At 40.8% G+C, this 24,924-nt stretch overlaps 1 protein-coding gene across 3 annotated transcripts in view; it reads right to left on the reverse strand.

Annotated features, from left to right (window-relative positions):
- The window catches only part of CADM2 (cell adhesion molecule 2), a 522,633-nt gene that overhangs the window by 164,527 nt on the left and 333,182 nt on the right, over positions 1 to 24,924 (reverse strand). For all 3 annotated transcript variants that reach the window (XM_077342354.1, XM_077342352.1, XM_077342353.1), the window contains 2 exons: positions 18,544 to 18,696; positions 6,260 to 6,397 (listed from right to left, as the gene is read on the reverse strand). In XM_077342354.1, the coding sequence (XP_077198469.1) occupies positions 6,260 to 6,397; positions 18,544 to 18,696 (291 nt within the window). The remainder of the gene's footprint in view (positions 1 to 6,259; positions 6,398 to 18,543; positions 18,697 to 24,924) is intronic.

A 24,924-nucleotide genomic window follows, 5' to 3' on the forward strand; every position in this document is an offset into this window, starting at 1 on the left:
GGACCTGGGCCGCATATAACCTTGAAGGTTAATACCAACACATTAACTTTGTCCAGAATTCAACTAAAAGCCAATGCAGCTGCCAAAGAATCCTCCAAGATGTTTTAGTGAAGACTCAGGCAGCTACATTCTAAACCAGTTGTAGTTTCTGGAGCAGAGTTAAGGGAACGTCTGCATACAGAAAGTTACAGTAATCTAGCCCAGAGGTGTTTATCACATAGATCACAGTGGCCAAGTCTGGGACTAGTTAGGGCACTATTAGCTTGATGAAGATGGCCTTTGCTGCCATTTTCCCACACTATTTTACCGCAGCCTTATTGTGCAGGCCAGTGGCAATTTCCTTTCTATTTCTTCACAAATTTGACCATGCACACTTCACCATGTGTGCCTGTTTGTCCCCCCGCTCCCTACTGCAGGCTCCTGCCTTCCCTCCCTTACACGAATTGCTCACAGGCCAGATAAGAGCCCAGAACAGGCCACTTCTGGCCCCTGGGTCATATGTTTGATATCCCTTATCTACAGTATACCCCACAATTGTAGGGGAAAAAAATGAGAAACAGGATTTGGATCATTGGCACTACAATTCCAGGAATCAGCATATTAGAAAAGAAAGAACAGAAGATGATAATGAAATACCATGACCTACAAGTAGAGTTACAACAACTCATTGAAAAGAAAGTTACTCTTGTGCCACTTGTCATTGCAGTCCATGGAGCAATGCCTGGAAGACTCAAGAAACACCTGGGCATTCTACAAATAATTCCAGGTAAGCTCCAGAAGAAGGTGTTGCTTGGAACAACAAGAATTCTGTGACGAAACATGTGCAATTTCCAAGAAATTGGCAAGATCTTGAATTGCAGAACATAATCTACCAGTCTATTGCCATACATCCTCCTCCTCATCCAGTGCATGCAATCTCTTAATTATCATCTTGAAGGGGAAAGGTGTAGAAAATTCATCTTCTCTTCCAAAATAAGCAGTGCATGCTTTCTTACTTCAGTGACCTCTGTATCATTGACTGCTAGGAAATAATAATCAAACATCTCAGTCCAAGCACTGAAGGGAACTACCACTGGATACACATGGAGAAAGGTCCTTCTCCTCTGAGGACAGGAGGACATCCTGGTGAGTGTTTCCCACCTCTCTTCAAGAGAGGCAGGACAACTTTGAACTTCCTCCTGGCCTCAGAGGGAGAACTAAAGAATCACTTAGACTTGAAAGAAAGAATGATGAATCAGAGGGAAAAGAGATATCTTTGTTTGCCACAATATTGTATCAAGCAACTAAGTACAATTTAGATACCAAACAAGGTCTATTGATAATTTTGAACAAGCATGGCTACTGCTGCATCATTTAGTAAGGCAGCTTAGGCCCTAACTCCACCTTCCTATTTCATATTTATGGTCCTTCAGTGATACATGTCCCAGCTGTCTTTGTTGTTTATGCCCACTGCTATACTGAAAAACAACTCAGTTTCCTTTGTTCCTTCCTTTACTATATTCTGCATATTGGTGTAGACATAATGACATCAAGGAGCTATTCTGACACTGGTGTGCATTGATTGTTGTTGTTGTTGTTGTTTATTTGACTGACATTGTAGTGTCCTAAACATGCTGCTCCATGATTGGCAATGTCTTTTAGTTCCTTGGAGGTGTATCTTGTCTGCCATTTCTCAATTCTACTGAAAAATAAAGGCTACTAACCAGCTGTACCAATGCTTAGATAATATCAGTGATGCAGAAACAATAGAGCTTAAGGCTTAGTGTTATATTCTATATTCTATCAGACCTGCTTTAAGATGTACAAAATAGAAACTTTGCTTGTGGACATGGAAGAGCTGACATTTTGATGGGCAACCTTTTCTTATTAATTCATTGGTTTTAATTTAATATACAGAGTGATGGATGTAAACAGATCCTGACTCATTTCAAAATAATAAGTATCCATATGTGTACCAAAGCCATATCTCTGTACAACAAAAAACACGGAAATCTCAGAAGAAGGCTGAATACATATTTTGCTACAGGAATACAAAACGTAATGTAAATGTTTTGTTCTCTGCACATCTTTATTCCTCGATGATTTTTGTTTATTGCCTCAAACTTCAACCATGTAATATTATTTTATCATAATGAAAAGCTCTAAAATGTGTTTCAGTAAATGAACCTTGTACTGAGGGTACATGTGGCCTTTATGTTCTAAGAATAAGGTATAAAAATACAAGTGTTTCTAGTTCTATAAATTATACTAAGTCCCATTAGAAACAGATGGCCTACATAACTGTTCCCTTGAAAAGTGAGTTTTAGAAATCTTATATTACATTGCATTTGCAGTAAAATCTCTCAACAAACAATTCATATGTCAGTCTTGATAAAGAAGGGGGAGCCAGAGACTGACAGAGTCAGAGACACAGATATAGTTCAATGGTAAGAATAATCACTCAGACATAAATCCAACTAAATTCGATAGTTTACTTACATTCAACTGAGTATAGGGTTATGCCTCTCCCTATGCTGTTTTGAACTGACTAGCTGGGTCCAGGGCATGTGATATTTTTCTGGAGAAAGCACCGTATGAATTTTTTTTTTTTGGAAGCAGTTTCTTGCTGGGCCCTTTTTCTATGGCCCTGAACTGGAACCTACAGAGCCTTTGCTGTTTTGGGAGCCATGACTTAATGGTGTATCTACTTTAAATTAATTCACAGTTATTGTAGTAGCCTGCCAAGTACAGGTATCAAGTTGCAGCATCCTTTACAGTTCTTTTGAATAAACAAAGCTGAGGGAGATTACAATAATCCCAGTTGTCCCAGTCCAAGGTTCAGAATTCCAGAAGTCAATCAAGTGCAGTAATCTGGTCCAAAATCAATGTTTCCAGGGTTCAAGAAATGAGGTAGTGGTATGTTAATACCCTGGGTCATTCCACACGAGTTCAAAGTAGCAGAAGGCTTACAAATGGTAAACGCTACTAATTTGCCATTCCGCATGATGTTGCACACAATCTGCAACAGTCCTGCAACACTAGCGCTAAAATCGCTTTGTTGTAGCGATTTCCGGTGAATCCAGAAGAGTGGATTCACCCTCAGAAAATTGCTACACTCCTGCCAACAACCTGCAACACTTGTGAAAAAGACCTGTGTGTTCTCAATGTAGCGGCTGCAACAAAGTCCCTCCCCTGGCTCTCCCCTCCCAACTTCCGGTGAGCGGGGAAAGCAACGAACCAGTGAGGCTTCATTCACCCAGCGAGGCTTCTCTGGCTACAGTCCCTCAACAGAAGTGCTTTAAAGCTCCCCTAAGTCCCCAAGCACAACACAGCCCCCTGTTTGCAAGTTCCCTTTATTTTTGGCCGAAAATCGCGCCCGTGCGGGGGGGATTTTTTTTTCACTTGGGGGAGCATGGTAACGATGACTCGCCAGCTCACATGCCAGCTAAATGGGTTTCTACGTTAGGAAGAATCAAGGCATATTCGTTGCAACGTGTGTGTGTTTTTTTAAAACCTGTGTTTAAAGGGAAAGGGGCTTTTCGAGAGCATGATAACGACCACCCATTGGCTGTTTGTTTGATTGACGGCCAGGGGCGGGAACAAGCACAGAAAAAATCACTTCCTTTCTAGCGATTTTTGCGAGACCAGAAACCTGTGGGGAACGAATCAAACGCTACTGGATTCCACTACAAATGCAGATATGCAGAACACCGAGATTCCACTATTTAAAATAGCGTTTCTGCTTTGTGAAACCAATTGGCAACATTGGTCCTTGTGCGGAAAGGCCCCCTATGTTGCATCCACCTCCCACAATGTTTCCCAGGAGGTTTTATAGCTAAACGCTAGCTGTTCAGGTATAGTCCTGCAATGACTCATCACTGTCAGCATGTAACTGATGTCTAGCAGGAGGTGAGTGCTTCTCCTTTTAGTCTGAACCTGTGTTCAAACCCTCCTCCTGCACTTTTCTGAAGGAGCAAGTGATCTCGGAGGGCTAGAAGGAGACAGTTGACTTTCACTTGCTGGATCAGAGCTAAAGGGGGGAGGTGATTCTGCATCAGTGTTTGGCTGTAAATTGAGAATGACACGAATCTCCCTTTTGCTTATAATTTCCCTAAATATTGTGCAGGCTGAGGCTCCACATTTGGTCTCCTGTTTCCTTCTACACTTGACCACAGGAGTTCAGGTGCTTTTAAACACTCATATTTAAAGTTTCTGTTTCTTTCAAACAGAATTTTCTTATTTTGATTTAGAAATTTTTCATGACAATAACATTAAAGAGAGGAAAATGAAGGAATTTCCCTAAGTACCAACCATAGACTCTTAGACATTTTAAATGTTGTATGCTAGCCTTTGTTTTATTATGTATTATACTCAGTTTCTGTGGATGTTAAAGAAAGATTAATGGCTTCTCTTATTACTTCTGTAACTTTGATTGAAGAAACTTCTTGACTACACAGCAAACTAACTTGATGCTAGACAACTCTGACATAGAGTCTAATGGAATATTTTAAGGTGATTACTTGATGGACGCTATCTTTAAAAAATGATAGTTAAAATTTCAGCAGCAATGCAACACGTTCTCTGATATTTCTAGAAGCAAGCATTAAAGGGCAAAGCAAATGGAGAAGCAAGATTACATCTAACAGCAGAATATATATATTTTTAAACATTGCCAATATTTCAAATCAACAAATTCAGACTGGTTTATAAAATTGTGTCTGTAAAACTAAAATCTTTACCCCCCCCCCATTTACTTGTGACTGAGTAGAGCATGGTCATCCATTTACTTTGGGCATACCTATACTAAATAGGTAACTATCCTTTTAATAAATAATGGCATGATAACAGGAGAGAGAAAAATAAATCCTGTTTCCCCTTTACTGTATTCAGTTGCTCTCTGCATTTTTCTCTAAGCCTAGCTCACAAGCACTATGAAAGAAAAATACTCAAAACACCAAAGCATACATCAGACAAGAAGGGGGCAGGGTTACCTTCTTTTCTGTTCTGAGAGAGGGTGGAAAGGGGCTTTCCCTGGTATAACTGTGAAAAGGTGGATACGTGTAGTGGTACATGAGCTTCCATTATGGACCCATCCACACCAGTTATTCATAAGTATCTATATATAATCTGATGGAAACAGAATATACAGAGCCGAGTTCTCTTTCTCGGAGCGAGCCAACACCAGTCTTCTTCCAGTCGTAAGAAAATTCATGTAACTCTTGGTACAAACCAAAAGAATTACTTGTTGTCTCTCAGGCATGCCTAACTGTTTGAAAAATGTTCAAATGAGACGCACAATTATGCCAACAAGGACTGTTTTGAGTGCAACCATTCATCTTCAGCAAACAGCACAAATTGGTATCTCCATTGTATGGTAGTTCTTCATTCAGTTTAGCAAAACAACATCCCCCCCCCAAAAAAAAAGAAAAAAGAAAAAAAGAAAAAGAAAGAAAAAGTACAAAGAAATCTATGTTTGGAACAGTCCACAGCAGCCATACAAAAGACCTTTGTGTGTTTGGGCCCATATAGGCTTGTATTTTAATTTCAAAAACAATGGCTTCAAAATGGCTACTGATGGTCGACACATGGATTTGCTCTAAGGCACCGAGACTTTTCTTATATTTTTTTCTAATAAGGCAATGTCTAACCAAACCTAGGAGAGGGAAGCACAGGGAACAGCCTCAGTTGCAATGCCCAATTCAGTTCAATCTTGTCAGAGGAATGCAGAAGAGGATGAAGTGGTAGCAACAACCGGCCTGAGAAATTAAGTACCAAGAAGGCAACTGTATGAGAAAGGAGCAATAATACAGACTTGTGGAGCATGCATTCAGTGATGAGACAGCCATGCCCCCACCCCCCTTACCTTATACACTTGTATGAGCATTGGCTGCTGGGTACATGCATCATTTAATCATGCTGCTTGCGTGTTTGAGGTTACTGTGAAAGAACTGTACAGCAGAAGCTCGGCCAGAGGGGAAAAGCTGTGATATTTATTATTCATTTATGATTTTCTTAGGCCATTTTTCAAGCATTTCAAAGCATTGTACTAACAGGGAGAAGCTTGCCTTCCTCCACCCCCAAAGGAATTGGGTTACAGCCTAAAATTGATATTGTAGAGGTGTGAGAAATGATGTCTAGCTATGTACCAAAATGCTTTGGATTATTCTTTGATTATCTACAAAGCATGTAAATGTAATGAATTTTTAAATCAAATCAACCAATTTCCATGTTTAATTAATCAGTGTATCTTATTAATGAAATATACAATTCCAAACAATACCTTTCACCTCTTTGTCATTCTTGAACCATCTGATATCTGCAGCTGGCTTGCTACCAGAGGTTTTGCAGGTGATTTCCATCCTTTCACCTTCCATAACTGGTGAAGTAAATCCACTAATTTGAGGTGTCTCTGGAACTCCTAACAAAAGGCAAACAAATGAGTCATAATGCTGCTAATAAGCTATCGTAAAAGTTTCTATCAAAGTTGAGAGATGAAGGCACGATTGTTTAGTCCTATTTCTACCATTGACTGTTTATTGAATTCTATGTCAGCAGCATCAAAGTTGATAACAAATTTGTTAATCATCAAGTAATTTCTTAAAAACCAGGTGGAATATACACAAGAATCAACTCTTAGCATTCATCACGGACCCTTTCCCCAAACTAAATGAACAATCTGAATCTACAAAACTCTAAAATTCAACGTTGTGATCAGAAGGAAATGTCATATCTATTAAATAAAAGACAAAGAGGACAATAGCTCTCAGAAACTTGTATCCTGGAAATCTTGTTGAGCTTTAAAGTGCTGCTGGATCCAAATCCTGACCTTCCACTGCAAACCAACACATCGATCCATTAATACACTGAATATATCTTTCAATAAAACAAATAGTAAACAGTAATAAAACAAATAGTAATGATATCAAACTTCCAGGAGATTAGAGTTGTATTTCAGAGAATTTAAAAAATATCAATAAATCAATAAAATAGGAAAGACAGGATCACACTAGGTTTGCCAGGTCCTTCCTGGCCACTGGTGGGAGACAGGGGTTTGGGTTGCCTGCTCCAGGTAGGGAAATTCCTGGAGATTTGGGAATGGAGTATGAGGAGAATGGGAACCCTGGTGGGACACCATGCGATAGAATTCACTAACTTAAACTTCCATTTTCTCCAAGGAGCAGGGAACCAAAAGTAAAAGGATTCAGATGCCTTTATACTAACGCCCGAAGCATGGGCAATAAGAAGAAAGAGCTGGAACTTCTCATGCTGATGGAAAGGTATGATCTAGTAGGTATCACAGAAACTTGGTGGAATGATTCTCATGACTGGAATGTAATAGTGGATGGATATGAACTGTTAAGAAAAAAACAGAATAGATTGAAGAGGCGGAGGAGTGGTGGCACTGTATGTGAGGAAAGGGCTTACCTGTCAGGAAATTCTAATGAAGGAGAGTATATGTACAGTGGAAAGCATCTGGGTGAAAATAAGCGAGGGGAAAACAAACAGTGTGGTGGTTGGTGTCTGCTACCGACCGCCTGACCAACGAGAGGATGTGGATGCTGCACTTTGTGAGCAGCATGAGAAAATATCCAAGCGTCAGGACCTTGTCATCATGGCTGACTTCAATTTCCTAGATGTGTGCTGGGAAACAAACTCTGCAAAGCGTCCTCAGTCATGCAAGTTTCCGACCTGCCTGGCTGATTATTTCATTTATCAAATGGTAGATGAACCCACAAGAGGTTCAGCCATACTCGACTTAATACTGACCAACAGGCAAGAGTTGGTGGATGAGGTGAAGGATTTGGGAACCCTAGGGGGAAGTGACCATGTCCTCATAGAATTCCTTTTGAGATGGGGAGGCAAGGAAGCTTGTAGCCAAACGCGGATGTTGGATTTTTGTAGGGCAAACTTTAATAAACACAGAGACATGATGAGGGAACATGTGAAGGGTGGGCGCTACTCAAACAAGAGCTATTGCATGCTCAATCAATGACTATCCCAGAAAGACGAAAACACTGCAGGAGCTCTAAGAAGCCTATTTGGATGAACAGAGAACTTCAAGTGGAACTAAGATAGAAAAGGGAGATGTTCAGGAAATGGAGGGAAGGACAGAGCTCTAAAGAAGAGTACCTACATGTTACTAGGCAATGTAGATCAATCATCAGAAAGGCCAAAGCTGAGAGTGAGCTAAGATTGGCCAGGGAAGCCCACTGTAACAAGAAAATATTTTTCAGTTATGTGAGGAGCAAACGTAAAGTAAAGGAGGCAATAGGACTGCAATCTCGATTTTCAGATAGTTAGGTGGATAGGGAATTGGTTAGAGAACCACACTCAAAGAGTTGTTGTCAATGGTATTTCATCAGACTGGAGGGAGGTGAGTAGCGGGGGTACCTCAGGGCTCGGGGCTCGGTCCGGTACTTTTTAACATATTTATTAATGATCTAGATGCGGAGGTGGAGGGACTACTCATCAAGTTTGCAGATGACACCAAATTGGGAGGATTGGCAAATACTCCGGAAGATAGAGACAGAGTTCAACGAGATCTGAACACAATGGAAAAATGGGCAAATGAGAACAAGATGCAATTTAATAAAGATAAGTGTAAAGTTCTGCATCTGGTTCAGAAAAATGAAAAGCATGCCTACTGGATGGGGGATACGCTTCTAGGTAACACTGTGTGTGAACGAGACCTTGGGGTACTTGTGGATTGTAAACTAAACATGAGCAGGCAGTGTGATGCAGCGGTAAAAAAGGCAAATGCCATTTTGGGCTGTATCAACAGGGGCATCACATCAAAATCACAAGATGTCATAGTCCCATTGTATACGGCACTGGTCAGACCACACCTGGATTACTGTGTGCAGTTCTGGAGGCCTTACTTCAAGAAGGACGTAGATAAAATTGAAAAGGTACAGAGGAGAGCGACGAAGATGATCTGGGGCCAAGGGACCAAGCCCTATGAAGATAGGTTGAGGGACTTGGGAATGTTCAGCCTGGAGAAAAGGAGGTTGAGAGGGGACATGATAGCCCTCTTTAAGTATTTGAAAAGTTGTCATTTGGAAGTGGGCAGGATGCTATTCCCATTGGCTGCAAAGGAAAGGACACGCAGTAAAGGGTTTTAACTACAAGTACAACTATATAGGCTAGATATCAGGATAAAAATGTTCACAGTCAGAGTAGTTCAGCAGTGGAATAGGCTGCCTAAGGAGGTGGTGAGCTCCCCCTCACTGGCAGTCTTCAAGCAAAGGTTGGATGCACACTTTTCTTGGATGTTTTAGGATGCTTAAGGCTGATCCTGCGTTGAGCAGGGGGTTGGACTAGATAGTCTGTATGGCCCCTTCCAACTCTATGATTCTATGATTCTATGAAATCCAGTCTGGCCTGTAGGAAATTCACCTACCCTCCCACAGTGGGTAATTAGCATTTATCTGGATATGCAAGGAAGGGCCACAAGAGACAAGCACTGGCACATCCCTTCCTGCTCGCTCACTCACAACCAGCCTAAGTCCCTAAAATCAGCATTTCTGTGAGAAGCCTCTGCTTAAAAACTTCCAAAAGGCAGAGATCTCACCACCACCTGAGGAAGCCTGTTCCACTGAGGAACCACTCTGACTGTCAGGAACTTCGAGATTATTCTGAATTCAATTCAATCCATTGGTTCTGGTCCGACGCTCTGGGGCAACGGAAAACAACTCTGCTCCATCTTCTAGTTGACAGGCCCTGAAGTATTTAAAGATGGTTATCATATCACCTCTTCGTCTTCTTCACAGACTAAACAGATCAAGCTCCCTCAACCTTTTATCATATGACTTGGTTTCGAAATCATTCACCATCTTAGTGATACATTTGATTTTTCATACCTAAATGAAGAACTTTACATTTATCACTATTGAAATTCATTTTAGTCCAGTTTTCTAGCCTGTCAAGATCATCCTGTATTCTGATTCTGTCTTTTGGTATGTTGGCTATCCCTCCCAGTTTAGTGTCATCTGCACATTTAATAAGTACCCCCTCTATTTCTTCATTCAAATAATTGATAAATATGTTGAACAACACAGGGCCCAGGACACATCCCTGTGGTATTCAACTCGTCACTTCTCTCTAAGAAGATGATGAACCATTTATAAGCACCCTTTAGGTACAATCTGTCAACCAGTTCTCAATCCGCCAATCATAAGGTGACCAGATTGTCCCACTTTTTGGAGGGACATCTGCAGGTACCTGGCAAATTGTACTTATGTTGAAATTAAAAATATATATATTACAATACTATTTTTGTGTTCTATGCGTTCTATGAAACTTTTTGTTGCTCCATATAGACCAAATTTTTAATCAAGAACCCCCCCGGTCAATGGTGTCCCGCTTTACCAATGGTAAAATCTGGTCACCTTAACCTATCAGTAATAGGATCCATAGTGCATGTTACCAACTTGTCAGTACGAATTTCATGTGGAACCTTATCAGAATCCTTACTGAAATTAAGGTAAACTATGTCCATAGCATTCCTCCGATCTAGCAAGGTAACTCTCAGAAAAGAGATAAGGTTAGTCTGGAATGAGTTGTTCCTGAAAAAGCCATGTAACAAGAAAATATTTTTCAGTTATGTGAGGAGCAAACGTAAAGGAGGCAATAGGACTGCAATCTCGATTTTCAGAGTTCAATGAGATCTGAACACAATGGAAAAATGGGCAAATGAGAACAAGATGCAATTTAATAAAGATAAGTGTAAAGTTCTGCATCTGGGTCAGAAAAATGAAAAACATGCCTACTGGATGGGGGATACACTTCTAGGTAACACTGTGTGTGAACGAGACCTTGGGGTACTTGTGGATTGTAAACTAAACATGAACAGGCAGTGTGATACAGTGGTAAAAAAGGCAAATGCCATTTTGGGCTGTATCAACAGGGGCATCACATCAAAATCACAAGATCTCATAGTCCCATTGTATACAGCACTGGTCAGACCACACCTCGAGTACAGTGTGCAGTTCTGGAGGCCTCACTTCAAGAAGGACGTAGATAAAACTGAAAGGGTACAGAGGAGAGCGATGAGGATGATCTGGGGCCAAGGGACCAAGCCCTATGAAGATAGGTTGAGGGACTTGGGAATGTTCAGCCTGGAAAAAAGGAGGTTGAGAGGGGACATGATAGCCCTCTTTAAGTATTTGAAAGGTTGTCATTTGGAGGAGGGCAGGATGCTGTTCCCATTGGCTGCAGAGGAAAGGACACGCAGTAATGGGTTTAAACTACAAGTACAACGATATAGGCTAGATATCAGGGGGGAAAAATTCACAGTCAGAGTAGTTCAGCAGTGGAATAGGCTGCCTAAGGAGGTGGTGAGCTCGCCCCACTGGAAGTCTTCAAGCAAAGGTTGGATACACACTTTTCTTGGATGCTTTGGGCTGATCCTGCAGTGAGCAGGGGGTTGGACTAGATGGCCTGTATGGCCCCTTCCAACTCTATGATTCTATGATTCTATCTCTGTAATCTGGATATGAATTATAATGCCAGGAGATCCCCAGGCCCCATCAGGAAGCTGGCCTCCTTAGGTCACACATCAGTGCTATGTGAAAGAAGTAAGAAAAAGGCTTAAACAGATCAAGCCTGTCTGTGGAGAAAACAATATAGAAAGGAAGGAGGGAGGCAGCAATAACCAATGTAATAAGAAAAGGAGTAGATTTTTTAAACTGCAGCCATCACATTATGGTAATATATATATGAGGGGGTGGAACTTGCACAAGTGGATCTTTCTCTTGGAGACTTTTTTGTACCTCAGAACTTCTCTGCTGATGGACAAGGGACTTGGGTAACCAAAATAACATGGAAGTCTGTATCAAGGAGGGCAAACTGTGTTAGCTTCTGTGCTAGCTTCTGTGCTAGCATTATTGCTCGGATTTGCATTTGTAAAGGACCGACTTTTCTGTCTTGTTCCACATTAAAATCCGCCCTTCCAGACACAGATCTGAATCGCCCTCTCACTGCATGGTTAGGAAATTCTGAGTTACAGCAATTTCATCTTTAAGGCAGAATTTAATTTGGGGCTACTCAATGGAGAAATGCTTGCATTGATGTTGTTTCCCGCGGTCACCATTTCGACTTGTTTGTGCATGCCCCTTTACTATCCTCCTTTTGCCCTGCCTTCCTCCCCCTAACTCCCTTCATCCCGAAAATCTGAGGACAATTCCGCACATCTGCCAATGTTGCTGGATGTCCATGCCTACAATTTGTAATGGAATTTTGACATTTCACACAATGCAGTTTGTAGTTCAATATTCATGTACCCATAGCACTTTTTTGGTAACGCACATGTTTCTGGTCTTGCAGGAATTGCAAACAAGGCACTCTAAATTTGTGGCGCTTCTTCCTGCCTCTGTCTATCAAGCAAAGTGAAGAACCAATGAAATGGCTCTTTCATGACTCTGAAATGCTCCTTTCCCTTTAAATTTTATTTTTAAAAAATCCAAAAAACACATGTGGCAACAAATATGTGTTAATTCATTTCATCTGTGCTTCACAGGGAACTATATTTGATAGTAATTCCCCCCCCCCCCAAAATGGCTTTTTACACAAGGCTAAACCACGGGGGAGGTATTTAAATTTTGAAAGTTGAAAGTATAAAGTTAAACACCTTTGGCTGAACAAAAAGCATGCTCATTTGTTCATTGCTTTATATAGTTTGTGGGGGGGGGAGGCATTCCCATCTCCCGGAAGCTTGGGGGTGGGAGCAGAGGAGGGACCTTCTTTCTAATGCTATTTTGAGAACGCACATCTTTTGCTGCTGTGTTGCACGTTGTTCTCAGAAATCAAGCACTTTTTTTTAGCGGGAATCTACTTTTTACCATTCCCCTGAAGCGCTATAAAAAAGTGAATGCTGCGGAGTATTGCTGGAGTGTTGCGGTTTATGTACGATGTCGTGCATAATGTCAAACATGTAGCGTTTACAAAGTGTTACTATTCAGCTACATTTAAGTTGTGTGGAATGGACTTTTCTTTTAAAAAGAGTGATTGTGTATCACGGTTTCCAAGTACCAAAAAAAAAAGTTTTGCACATTACAATGCTCTTTCTTTCTTTGTTTCTTTGTTTCTTAACATATCCAGTATACTTGGGGGAAGGGAGGGAAGCAATCACGGGCACAGATTGGTGGAATGAAGGGGCACAACAAAAAGAAAGGTGCAAGCATGAACCATTTCGTGGAAATAAATTGAAAAGGGGAAGGGACCAAAGCATCAAATGGCGAATTTTTGCCTAGGAAATGAGGGGAGGAAAGCCCAGATTTGGGAATCAAAGTGTTGCAGCATCCAACTGAAATCCAAAGCATGGCTAAAATAAGGAATGTCCAAATGTGGAAACAGTATGTGCATGATAATTTATGTTCTCGCTTCCATTTTCAAAGAAGTCTATGGAATAAAGCTTTTGTTCTCACAAGAGAGAACTGGGGGCAACTGTATTCCATTTATCCTCCTTACTAAATGCTCCAGACATTGCATTTTGCTTACAGGGTTTTTCTGACCTTCAGCAGAGAAGTTTTATGATATGTGTGGGCAACAAAAGAAAGCAGGAGGTGGCAAAATCATTTATCTGTGAGCTGTTACTTCTTGTGGATCCAAGCTGGGGAAAATTACAAAACAGTGAGGCAACATCATTAACAAGACATAAACAGCCTAGTTAGGGTGCTGGACTAGGATCTGGGAGAGCCAGTCTGATCCCCCATGCTGCCATGGAACTTTGCTGGGTGACTGGCTCAGTTACATACTCTCAGTCTAATCTACCTCACAAGGTTCTTGTGAGAATAAATTAGAGGAGCTGCTTTGAATCCCCATTGAAGAGAGAGGTGAGGTTTGAATGCAGCAAACAAATACAGAATTGATTAATCTCTTAATATACAAACACTGAGACAATGATTTGAACAATGACACTCTTATTATTACTGGGTCTTTGGATCTAAAACTTACAGAGACTGGAAATGCTCTTTTCAGATAGAAGAGATGCAACATAAAGATCACTGTGGGATAACACAAAAGTATAACAAAAGTATAACAGTGCTATCACACCAGAAAAATGGAGATCAGAGTCCGAATGTTCATATGAAATTGTAGAGAAATGTTTAAAAAATCACCAATATTTAATTATATTACATGGGCAAGGAAGAAATAATTCACCCTTTTTTAATATATATATCAGTTAGCCAAATTGATGTTATGGGTTTTTCAGGGATGGAAAAAAGGTAGCAATTGATATCAGTTGTCATTAAATGAATGGCAACTGTAGTGAAACTGTGCCTTGTTTTCTTTTTAAAATGTTTTTTCCTAGTCCAAATTCCTAGGTATTCTTGAACAGATGGTCAACATGAAGAAAAAGTAGTTGTTATCGTACATTAATTCTGGCTATTTGAAATGTCTGACCTTTAATCCTTAACTGTATCTCTAACATTCAATTGAATAAAAGAATGAAAGGGTTATTAATAATAAAAATTAGGAGATTAAAAATAGACAGAAAAAAATCCCCCTTTGTTACAAAACATGTAAAAGAACAGCTTGATAAACACCTTTGAATGATTGGTATCTATTCTCTAGAAACGTAGCAGATGATATTCAGGGCTGGTGGAAGTAAATTATACACTGCATTTTAATGACCTACTGGTTCTATAATCTTAAAATGTGCTTCTTTAGATTGAAAACTGACCTGCAATTGTCTTTATCCTGGAATAATCTGTTCTGAGCTGATTCCCCTTTCCCTTTAAACGCTAAACTAGTGAAATAGTCTCAATGGAACTAGCAGAGGCACATATTTCATATCCTAGGCACAAAAGCAATTCCCTCGCAGGATTAAGTTTAATATTACTGGCACACAGAACGTTTTACATCAGCCTTATTAAATTCAACTCTCACCTTACTATATACAGAGAGTTAAAAAAGGAGGGGGGAATTTTTTGAGGAAAAAAAAAAAGGAAATCCAGGGGCAAATACTCAGATCCAGGAGCCCCATACATATTATGCACAAGGACCAATGCATAAAGAATTGGATTCCGAAAAGTAGTCCATGTGCAGAAACCTGAGTTATTTTTTTTAATATGCTAGGTATACAATTCATTTTTGATTTCTGATACATTTTAAGGAATTTCAAGTGTTATGCTGCCAACACTGTGGACCTTGAAGTCACTCTTCCCCCTTGTCCATGTTATTGGAGAGGCCAGGGAATTTCGAAATTAAATCAGAAAATAAGCAAAAGGGTATATATTTCTGAGGAAAAGAGAGACCGAACTATAAAAAGTAAAAGCTCAGTAGACCTATTCAAGTCACACATTCCTTTAAATCTAAGTACACTGTGGTGGGGAAATAAAGATATACAACAGATTAACCACTTTGCCCTTGGGATGAAAGATATATACATTTTAGGGGAATTTGTGTGATGCTGGATTTAAATATATGGTTTATAAAATAACACAGAGAAGCAGCAAGTGACATATGGCAAAAGTTACATAAAGAGATGGCTTGCATTACAATCGTTATGGTTTTAAGCAAATGGCATAAGGATGTACGTAGCAGAGGACTCCAGGGGACCTGAATACGGCAGGGCTCTCCTGAATGGGGCAGGGCTACAGCCCATGTAGGGATCAGGACAAGAAGCCTGAAACCATGGACCATCCTGTAACTTGTATTTAGCCTGGAACCAATGCTGTAGTGATAGCCAAATGGCATAATTATGGTTCTTTTGCTCAGCCCCAGTTAATCACACTGAGAGAAAACCCTTTCTTATATTTTTACTGCAAAAGAAAAATAGACACAGGAGAATTCGCAAATCTGCATAGAGAACAACAGGATTGCATAGTGTTAAATATCCTTCCTTGGTGCTTGGAAAGATGATGCCATCAGTAGTGTGAGGCTGCATGGCAGACTAGGCTGCCCTTGATAGCAAAGGTTGCTGCTTCAATTGAGAGGACAATGGGGTCATCTGATGGAAACTGGAATGATGAGGTAGATTCCATTGTTGGGAAGGGCTGTTAAGGCCATAGTTGAGTGGAGCTGGAGGTGATCAGGGTTAGACACAATTGGGAGGGAACCTGAAACCTAAAAGCAGAGAAGTGAAGTAACTCTTCCTGCGTATATAGGAGTGCACTTGTGTATCAATATAGAGTGCATCAAGTGGGTAGCCGTGTTGGTCTGAGGTAGCACAACAAAATTTGAGTCCAGTAGCAATTCAAGGCATGAGCTTTTGTGTGCATGCACATTTCCTCAGACCAAAGAATGAGTTACCTTATTTGGATTGACCACCTCATTAATGCATGATACCTGTCATGGAGTAGAGACTCCCACCTAGCCTATTACAGGTCCATATCCTGCAAAGTAAGCAGGTGTCCAAGCCACACCTGTTCCCGCAACTTCCTTTGGGAAAGCGAGCAGATTTCACAAACTCAAACAAATGTTTGTGTGAGAGATGAATAACTTGTGAGGCTGAAGAAGTGCCAGTTATTTACTTCCATTTCCCTATGTAGTTCTGCAACAGAATGTTTTCACTCTATCATTTCTGTAACTTCACCTGTGTGGAAATGTTGCATTTGCCAACTCTGGGTTGCAAAATTGCTAGAAATTTGGGATGGAGCCTGGGGAGGGTAGGATTTGAGGAAGAGAGGGAGATCAGCAGGTATGTGTTGCCATAAATCCCTTTCAGGCTGCCATTTCTCCATGACAACTGATCCCTGTAGCCTGGAAATCAGTTGTAGTTCTAGAATGTTAGGCCTCACCTGGAGGTCAGCAGCACTGCTTTGAAGAGGCTCAGATGTGAAAAAAAATGTATTAAATACTGTATTATACAGTTCCTTTACACCTAATTTTATTCATTATCATTACTATATGTTAGAGAATATTTGACACTTTGTCTTTGTAGAATGTTCCTGAAGAAGACTATTAAAAGTTAAAACCGATCATTACTCGGGAGGGGGAGGGGGATTGCTCGACTGCTATAGTTTTGAACTATAAGTGTCACATTTCTTTTATTACTTGATTGTTAGCAGTTTTTATAGTACACGGCTGTAAGGGAGTTTCTTTTGGCAAAGAACCTTTTGATCAAGAATCACATTAGTGATCATATTAAACGTTCCCCTCCCCATTTTTCAACCCATACTATTTGGCTTTCCTGTTTGTTTTCTCACCTTGAGGTTGGCAACCCTATGACTGGCACACAAATGCTCAATTTGAGAAGCATTTTGTTCATGTATTCAAGATTTGCTGAAATTACAACTTCCATAAGTTTCCAGGAAAGTTAATACGTATTCAAATACGTATTCAATGTAAAAACACCCCCCAAAAAAGAAAAAGATACATGCATATTTACAGCTTGTATGTAAATTTTATATAAAATAATGATAAGAGCAGAATTTAAAAGCAAGTCTATCACAAACTGTTCACTAATACATCACCCAGAAGAACAATAAGAAGAGGCAGAATTCATCCACAACTCTTTATATTTAACTTGAGGCAAAGCCTGTTATACTCCAGAATGCAACAGGTGCTAGGACCTCCAGGTGGGGAAAGGAAAGATGGAGGGAGGGAGGGAGGGAGGGAGGGAGGGAGGGAAGGAAGGGGGTAAAGGAGGAGGGGAAGGAAGAAGGTTAGGAAGGCAGTCAGACAGAGAGAAACAAAAAAGGAAGGCAAAACTATAGGAAAAAAACAAAACAGACAGAGAAGAAGGGAAAGGAAGAGAGAGACAAAGAGAGGGGAAGGGAGTAAGGGAGACTGTCACCATCCGACTACTGGCAGGGCCTCCCTGCCTTCCCCCCCTCCGACCCGGACAGGCACTGCCGAGGGCTGGCAAAGCCACAATGGGGCTTCTCGGGAGGCTGTTGGGTCCTCCTTGGCTTCCTCCCCTGACCTGGGCAGGCACCACAGAGACATGGCAAAGCTGCAGTGGGGATGTCCCAGGTGGGAGGAGATGTGCACAGGGTCTTTTCTTGTCCCCTGGGGCTGGCTGGCTGGTCTGCAGTCCAGCCTCTCTCGGCCACCCACCCAGCTACCCTGTGAAGCTGTGTCACTTGACTGCCAGTTCTTCATGTAGGAATGTATGCAGTAGGGATGCTGCATGTGGTTGGGGCATTACATAAGGGGAGGAGGACAAGAAGAGGAGCTGTGGCCTCCACATGATTGTCCTCTTCTACAGTCATTGGACCTGCCCATATCCCCCCACCATAGCCTCATGAAAGAAGAGTGGCTGCTCTACCAGTGGATAAGATAACCAGTAAATGATTGTGGCGGAGAAAAGAAGAACAGCTAGAGATTGTTGTGGGAGGAAGTAGAAGAAAGTGAGAGAAAGTATGAGTTGATGTAGGGTAGGGAGAAAGAGAGACTGAGAGTAGGGTTGGGGGCTGTGGGGAGGAAGCAAATGCAGGGATGGCTTCTCTCACAAATTTCTTGAGGGTCTCTGCTTGTTTTATACTAATTCTCAGAATGTCTGAAACCACCAATAATCTCTGCAGAAAGCAATAATGACCACATGCTCCTTCAGAAGTTTCTTAAGCCTAAGAGGTTACAACTGTTCTTATTTTGGTATTCTCAACCAGTTATGCTTACCCAGAACAGTGAGGAAAGCCTTGGAAGTCTTGACAGGCATAGTAAATAAAGAGCAGGTATACTGCCCTTCATCTGACAGTGACACATCGGTGACTCTGATGGTCAGTTCATGCCATGAAGCTCGTAGCAGCTCAATTCTATTGTCCCTCAGAGCTGCAAAGCAAAAAAGAAAATAGAGGCAAGTTTTCAAAACATCCCATTAATAAAACACAGTACATAATAGGTCTCATTTGGTATTGTAAGAAGTACTCAAGATATAGATAGATTTATTAGAGAAACAGCAGCCAAAGCAATACGGAATGTTATTTTAAATCCATGATTACAAAGAAAATGTTGTTAACAAATAGAGAAAACACAGTGTTCTTGTAAGGGCAATATTAATGTATTACTGAACAGATATACACATTGTATTTAAATTATGCTATGGAAATTATACACTTTAGGGACTTCAGGTCACTTCTGTACCTTGGAAACACTACTGCTGTTTATGCCAATAAAGGTACTCTGAATCTGAATCTGACACTACTGCTGTTGTGACCTGGGTGCCTTTTGTTCCTGTCTGGTGGTTCAGGTAGGAAACCTCCAGTCCTAAGGAAATTTCAAGTATGACAGCCATTTTCATAATCATTGTGGCCAAGATCTGAGATAAGTCAATGATGCAGAGGTCACTTTGCTTAGCCTGCCAGCTTGCCATGATGTGGGCCATTAACAATTCATAATTCATGTTTGCCCTGAAAAGGCATGCCTGGCATTTTACTTTGACTCCACCCAAACAAAATTACTACTACCGAAAGACACAAGAACAGTAAACCAATGCAGTCTGTTCTTCAATGGCAAACTTCTATTTTTTATGGATTAAAACTGAAAGTATACTTCATATGACACTCAAAGTGTTCTACTAGTTACCAGAAGAAAGGATTGAAACAGATATATGGACATATCAAGATATTTTAAACTGAATCACACCACTGGTTTATAAAGATGAGTATAGTCTCCACAGACTGGCAGCAGCTCTCTCAGGGTTTCAGGCATCACCTACTGCCAGATCTTTTAAATGGAGTTACCAGGGATAGAACCAGGGACCTTCTGCATGCCAAGCACCAGCCATGGTCCTTTCCCATTGTAAGTATGTGATAGCTAAATTAATGCTTCCTTACATTATCATTTTTCTTTCAATGCTTCCTGAAGCAATAACATTTTCCCATATTGTTGAGAATAGTATGAATCCACTCCCCAATGTCAGAAAAAAAGTCTTTTTCAAGCCTCTAGTTGTAGATGCATCCAATATGGCAGTGGAATTTTAAACAGATGTGTGACAATGCACATTTTTATTTATTTTATTTATTTAGATTTATATACCGCCATGACATTAGCCATGTACTCTACAAACAGAGTACTCTGGAGTGGGGTTCATTAACCCCCGGTCTGTGGTCCAGTGCTGGGCCGTGAAGGACTCAGCACTGGGTGGCCAGAGGCTGTGCCTGTCTCTCCCCTCCCCCCGCAGCGAGAATCTTGCCAGACTGCGAGCGAAGCGGCTGCCAAAACGGCCGCTTCGCTCGCGGCCCAAATAACTTCTTGCTGCGGGGGGGAGGGAGGTAGGTGCAGTCGCCGGCATGCTGGCGGAAGCAAACGCAGCATATGGCAGCTTCGCACATGCATGTTTGCCCGGAGCTGCCATGCGTGCGGGTTTGCACCCCACCGGCGGGTGCAAATGCATATGCGTGGCGGCTCCACACATGCGTGTTTGCATGGCACCCGGGCCGTTCTCTCTCCCCCACCCCCGGAGGTGTTCCTCAACCTGAAAAGGGTTGGGGGCCGCTGCTCTGGAATATTTGTGGTTCAGTGGCACCATATTGTTCAAGATGAAATAACCCAATCTAGGAACTAATGTGCAATACACATATGTGTCACCCAAGCTAGGTATAGATCCCTTGTCTATAATATAGATGTCAATTTCCTACTACAAAATTTTACTTCTGACAGCTGAGGTAGGCCTTTTGAAACCTCCTACATTGCACAACAAAAGGTAGGGCATTAGTTCTAGCTAGCATAAATGCTCTACGCTGTTATGGGATGGTTAAATTATAGAAATGATATAGCTAAAGACTGAGAACTTGATGAGATCCCCCAGCTCATCGGAGAGCAGGTATTTCTAGCTTTACTGCTAAATTCTTGCAGTTCTATGTCTAGGAGTAAAAGAGAACAGCATTCAGATGAATTTAAGAACCAGTTTCTTTTGACATCCCAGAACCCTGATATAATTGAATCAGTTGCAAAGCTTTTACATCTTGCCATGAGGGATCATGAATGTACTGTCTCATTCTAAAGCATGAGATCTACTTTTGTTTACTTTGTATTGCAGTGGATCCGCCTGTACTTTTCTTCTTTATGTCCATAATGGCTGTGTTGTTGTCAGTAGGACTTTTGCCCATGTAACAACTAGCCTTCTGCTTTACTTACTAAGACACTGATGTTTATAGGGTCACATACATATCTACAGCAAACAACTCTACAAGGTAATTTGCTCTTAATTAATTATGTGTAATATGTTAAATACTATATAGAAATTAATAATATAAAAAGCAATTTGCTCATGAGATCACTGAATAAAATAGAGATGGATAATGCAAAAGAGTCTATTAAAAGAACAAGATGACATTTTGGGAGGTGAGAATGCCCTAAAAATATCCACATCAAAATGATATTGCTATTTTGGTAAGGAAATAAATTAGAGGAAATAAGAGAAAAATATTAAATGAATATTCATACAGTACTAGAGAAATAGAATTGCAAATAAATGGTACTTTATTATAATATCTAGAGCTGCTACAGATCATTTACAAACTATGTACTTATTGGAACATGTACACTTACAGTGAAAAAGACTTAATATATTAACAAGCCTTATATTTTCACACACACACACACACACACACACACACACACACACACATATATATAAAGGTAAAGGTATCCCCTGTGCAAGCACCGAGTCATGTCTGACCCTTGGGGTGACGCCCTCTAGCGTTTCCATGGCAGACTCAATACAGGGTGGTTTGCCAGTGCCTTCCCCAGTCATTACCGTTTACCCCCCAGCAAGCTGGGTACTCATTTTACTGACCTCGGAAGGATGGAAGGCTGAGTCAACCTTGAGCCGGCTGCTGGGATTGAACTCCCAGCCTCATGGGCAAAGCTTTCAGATGGCTGCCTTACCACTCTGCGCCACAAGAGGCTCTTTATATAGCTCTATCTATATCTATATCTAATCTATATTAGATTATGTGTGTGTGCGTGTGTGTGTGTGTGTGTGTGTGAACTGGATTGTCAACACTCTTGAAGATAGGGATAAAATGGGGGAATGTGCTACAATTTAGAACATAATTTCATAACCAGGGTTTCGTGACAACCCTGAGTTGGAGATCATTACTTTTTAATATATTTCTTAATTTGTTAAACATTTATTGATGATATGACCATATATAGTCATGTTGACCCCGTGCCTCCTCCCAATGGCCAATAATGGGCCTAGGGTGGGTGGGAAGGGGAGAGGCTATGCATGGTTAAAAAGTTGAAAAAGGCTGGTTTAGAATGTAGAAAGATCACCAAAGTAAATATAAGAAGTGGTTATGAGTCAAACCCACGATCCAATAAGTTTTATATATTTAAAAATTAGAGTTCCCTAGTTTCCATAGCCAACATTGTTTCCTATCATTTAAACTGAAAGGGAAACTGTGCTGAGAACTGGTACATCCCATCTTCAGACTGTAATGCTAACAAATTTGAGACTCTTTCACCTGGGATGGATAGTCATCCTTAAAGCATAACAGATCCTATGAAACGAGTGAGGAATTAAGCTTCCTTTCACCCACAATCTACCTGAAAATGATTATATCATTGGGAAGGCATCTATGGACTGAAAGGGGTGCACCCCAAATACAAGGAAATATTGTTCCCATGGCATGTGTTATACCTCAGCCATTTTGAAGAATTTCCATGGAATTTTGACTTTCCCAGTTTTGCGGAGAAGACTTATGAAAAGCTAATCTATTGTTATTCTCTCTGTCCTCCAAAGAGCTTAGAGGCAGCATAAACATGCCATCTTCCAAATTATCTTCACAAAAATACTATGAAATAAGAGCTGAGAGATCATTACTAGTCCAAACCCTATACTATGAATAATGACTGAGTGTGAATTTGCACTGGTAGGGATGCCATCCCCCAAGTGGGTCCTGGAGATTTTCTGGAAATACAGTTCATTTTCAGACTACAGATACCAGTTCCCCTGAGGACAATAGGTGCTTTCAAGGGTGGACTCTGTGGTATTATAGCCAACTGAAATTCTCATCATCCCTAGGCCCCATCCCCAAATATGCATGCTTCTGGCAATCGTATCCCCCATCCTTTGCCCATCGCCGTGGGGTGGGGGGATCTGACAACCCAAACACCACCGTTTGTACTCTGACATTCTACGATCATACAACACTCTTTTCTTCTATGTAATCACTTATGCATCCTTTCATTTTTTGCTTTACAAGACTGAACTATAAGATAACTATAAACCTATGTGCTAGAATTATACAGCCACCAAGTTCCTATTAAGCAAAGTGATGGGTAAATTTAAATCATGGAACAGACAAGGAAGAGACTATAGCTGAACTGCTGTTATTCCAGTAACCTTTCCCCAGTGGACTGAGCAGGAGTAAGGTTATAAGATATATAATTGCAAGAAAGAAATAATTTCAGGAAGTAGACAGCAGGCAGGGAAATAATCAATTATTTCTATATATGTATATGCCTCACTAGGAGTCTATAGGAATTCAGCATAGTCTGCATTCTATTGTGTTGTGCCAGTTTAATGTGTAATTATAATATTATATAACTAGTAGCAAGCACAAGAGGCTTGCCTGGCCTCAACTAGGGCCAGGGCCTTTTTGGTTCTGGCCCCTACCTGGTGGAATGAGCTGTTGGAGGAGCTATGGGCCCTGCAGGAGCTTTCAGCTTTCTGCAGGGCCTGTATGATGGAGCTCTTCTACCAGGTCTATGGTTGAGGCCAGGGCAAAAAGAAGATCTGTTCCCCCACCCCCACCCAAAGGAGGAACGAAGGAGGGAATGTATTCCACCATTTTCAATCTATGGTGGCCAGCAGTTTCCCCCTAGTTCCCAGTGTGGGTAGGAGGGGGGTTGGTTTGCCGTCGTGTTGTTCCTGGGTTTGTGTTTTCTGAATTGTGTTCTAGTAGAGTTTTTAAGGGACTTGTATTTTAGTTATTTTATCTTGTAACCCGCCACAAGCCGGCTTTGCCAAGAGGGGCAGGTAATGAATTCAAATAATAATAATAATAACAAATCAATTAATAGACAAGTGAGCCCGCATGAACACACACATACAATATAACCAAATCCTTTCCCCTCTCCTCAAAACAAATGACTAGTAAATAAATAAACATCTGATGGCTTCCATGAAGCTAGATACACTGAAACAAGGCTGAAGACATGTACCAAAACTGTTGGGGTATGTGTGTCTGTGGCCATGTTGTAAAGATATACACACACTTTAAAGCATATTGGTGAGAAAACAACACAATAAGCAATATATCGTTAAACTGCAAATAAACTTTTGAATTATCAATAATATAAAATCAACAGTGGCTCAGGTTTGGGGGAAAATTAAGGAAAACAATTTTTACAGACAACAGCCTATACCAAACCTGACAGGTTTGAGTGATACCATAATACCCTCTTAGTCTGTGGTGGTGACACAAGAATGCCAAAAGGACACAAAACTGTCAGTCTTGTTGTTTATTTTCTAACTTGGACTAATAAAAGACTTTGTGTGATTGACAGAAGGCAGACACAGGCAGGGTCCTAGTATATATATTTGAGGATGGGGGGGGGGGGGTGGAGAGAGAGAGAGAGAGAGAGAGAGAGAGAGAGAGAGAGATGGTTTGAGAATTATTTACTACTGCCTTTTAGTTCCTAACTTTGTTCTTCCCCCTTTCTACAACTTTTCAGCTACATATATATTGACTTAGAAATCCTAATTACCAACGTAATTGTTAATACTCAGCCTCAGGAAGAATAGGAGCCATAGAATACATGATATATTGTGAAAAAATTACTGTTTCTTAAGTTACTGTAAATAATATATTATCTTTACATTAAAGTGTATAACGTTATGTAAGAAAACAAGGTCAATAATCACCTTTGGATTATTAGTACCAGATGAAGAAGCAGGAATATTTCATATATGTTATATAACCTCATAGCTATGCATTACTATTGCATGAGCCTCTTGTGGCGCAGAGTGGTAAGGCAGCTGTCTGAAAGCTTTGCCCATGAGGCTGGGAGTTCGATTCCAGCAGCCGGCTCAAGGTCGACTCAGCC

This window comes from Paroedura picta, chromosome 6 (genome assembly GCF_049243985.1).
Source record: "Paroedura picta isolate Pp20150507F chromosome 6, Ppicta_v3.0, whole genome shotgun sequence".
Classification (NCBI taxonomy): domain Eukaryota; kingdom Metazoa; phylum Chordata; class Lepidosauria; order Squamata; family Gekkonidae; genus Paroedura; species Paroedura picta.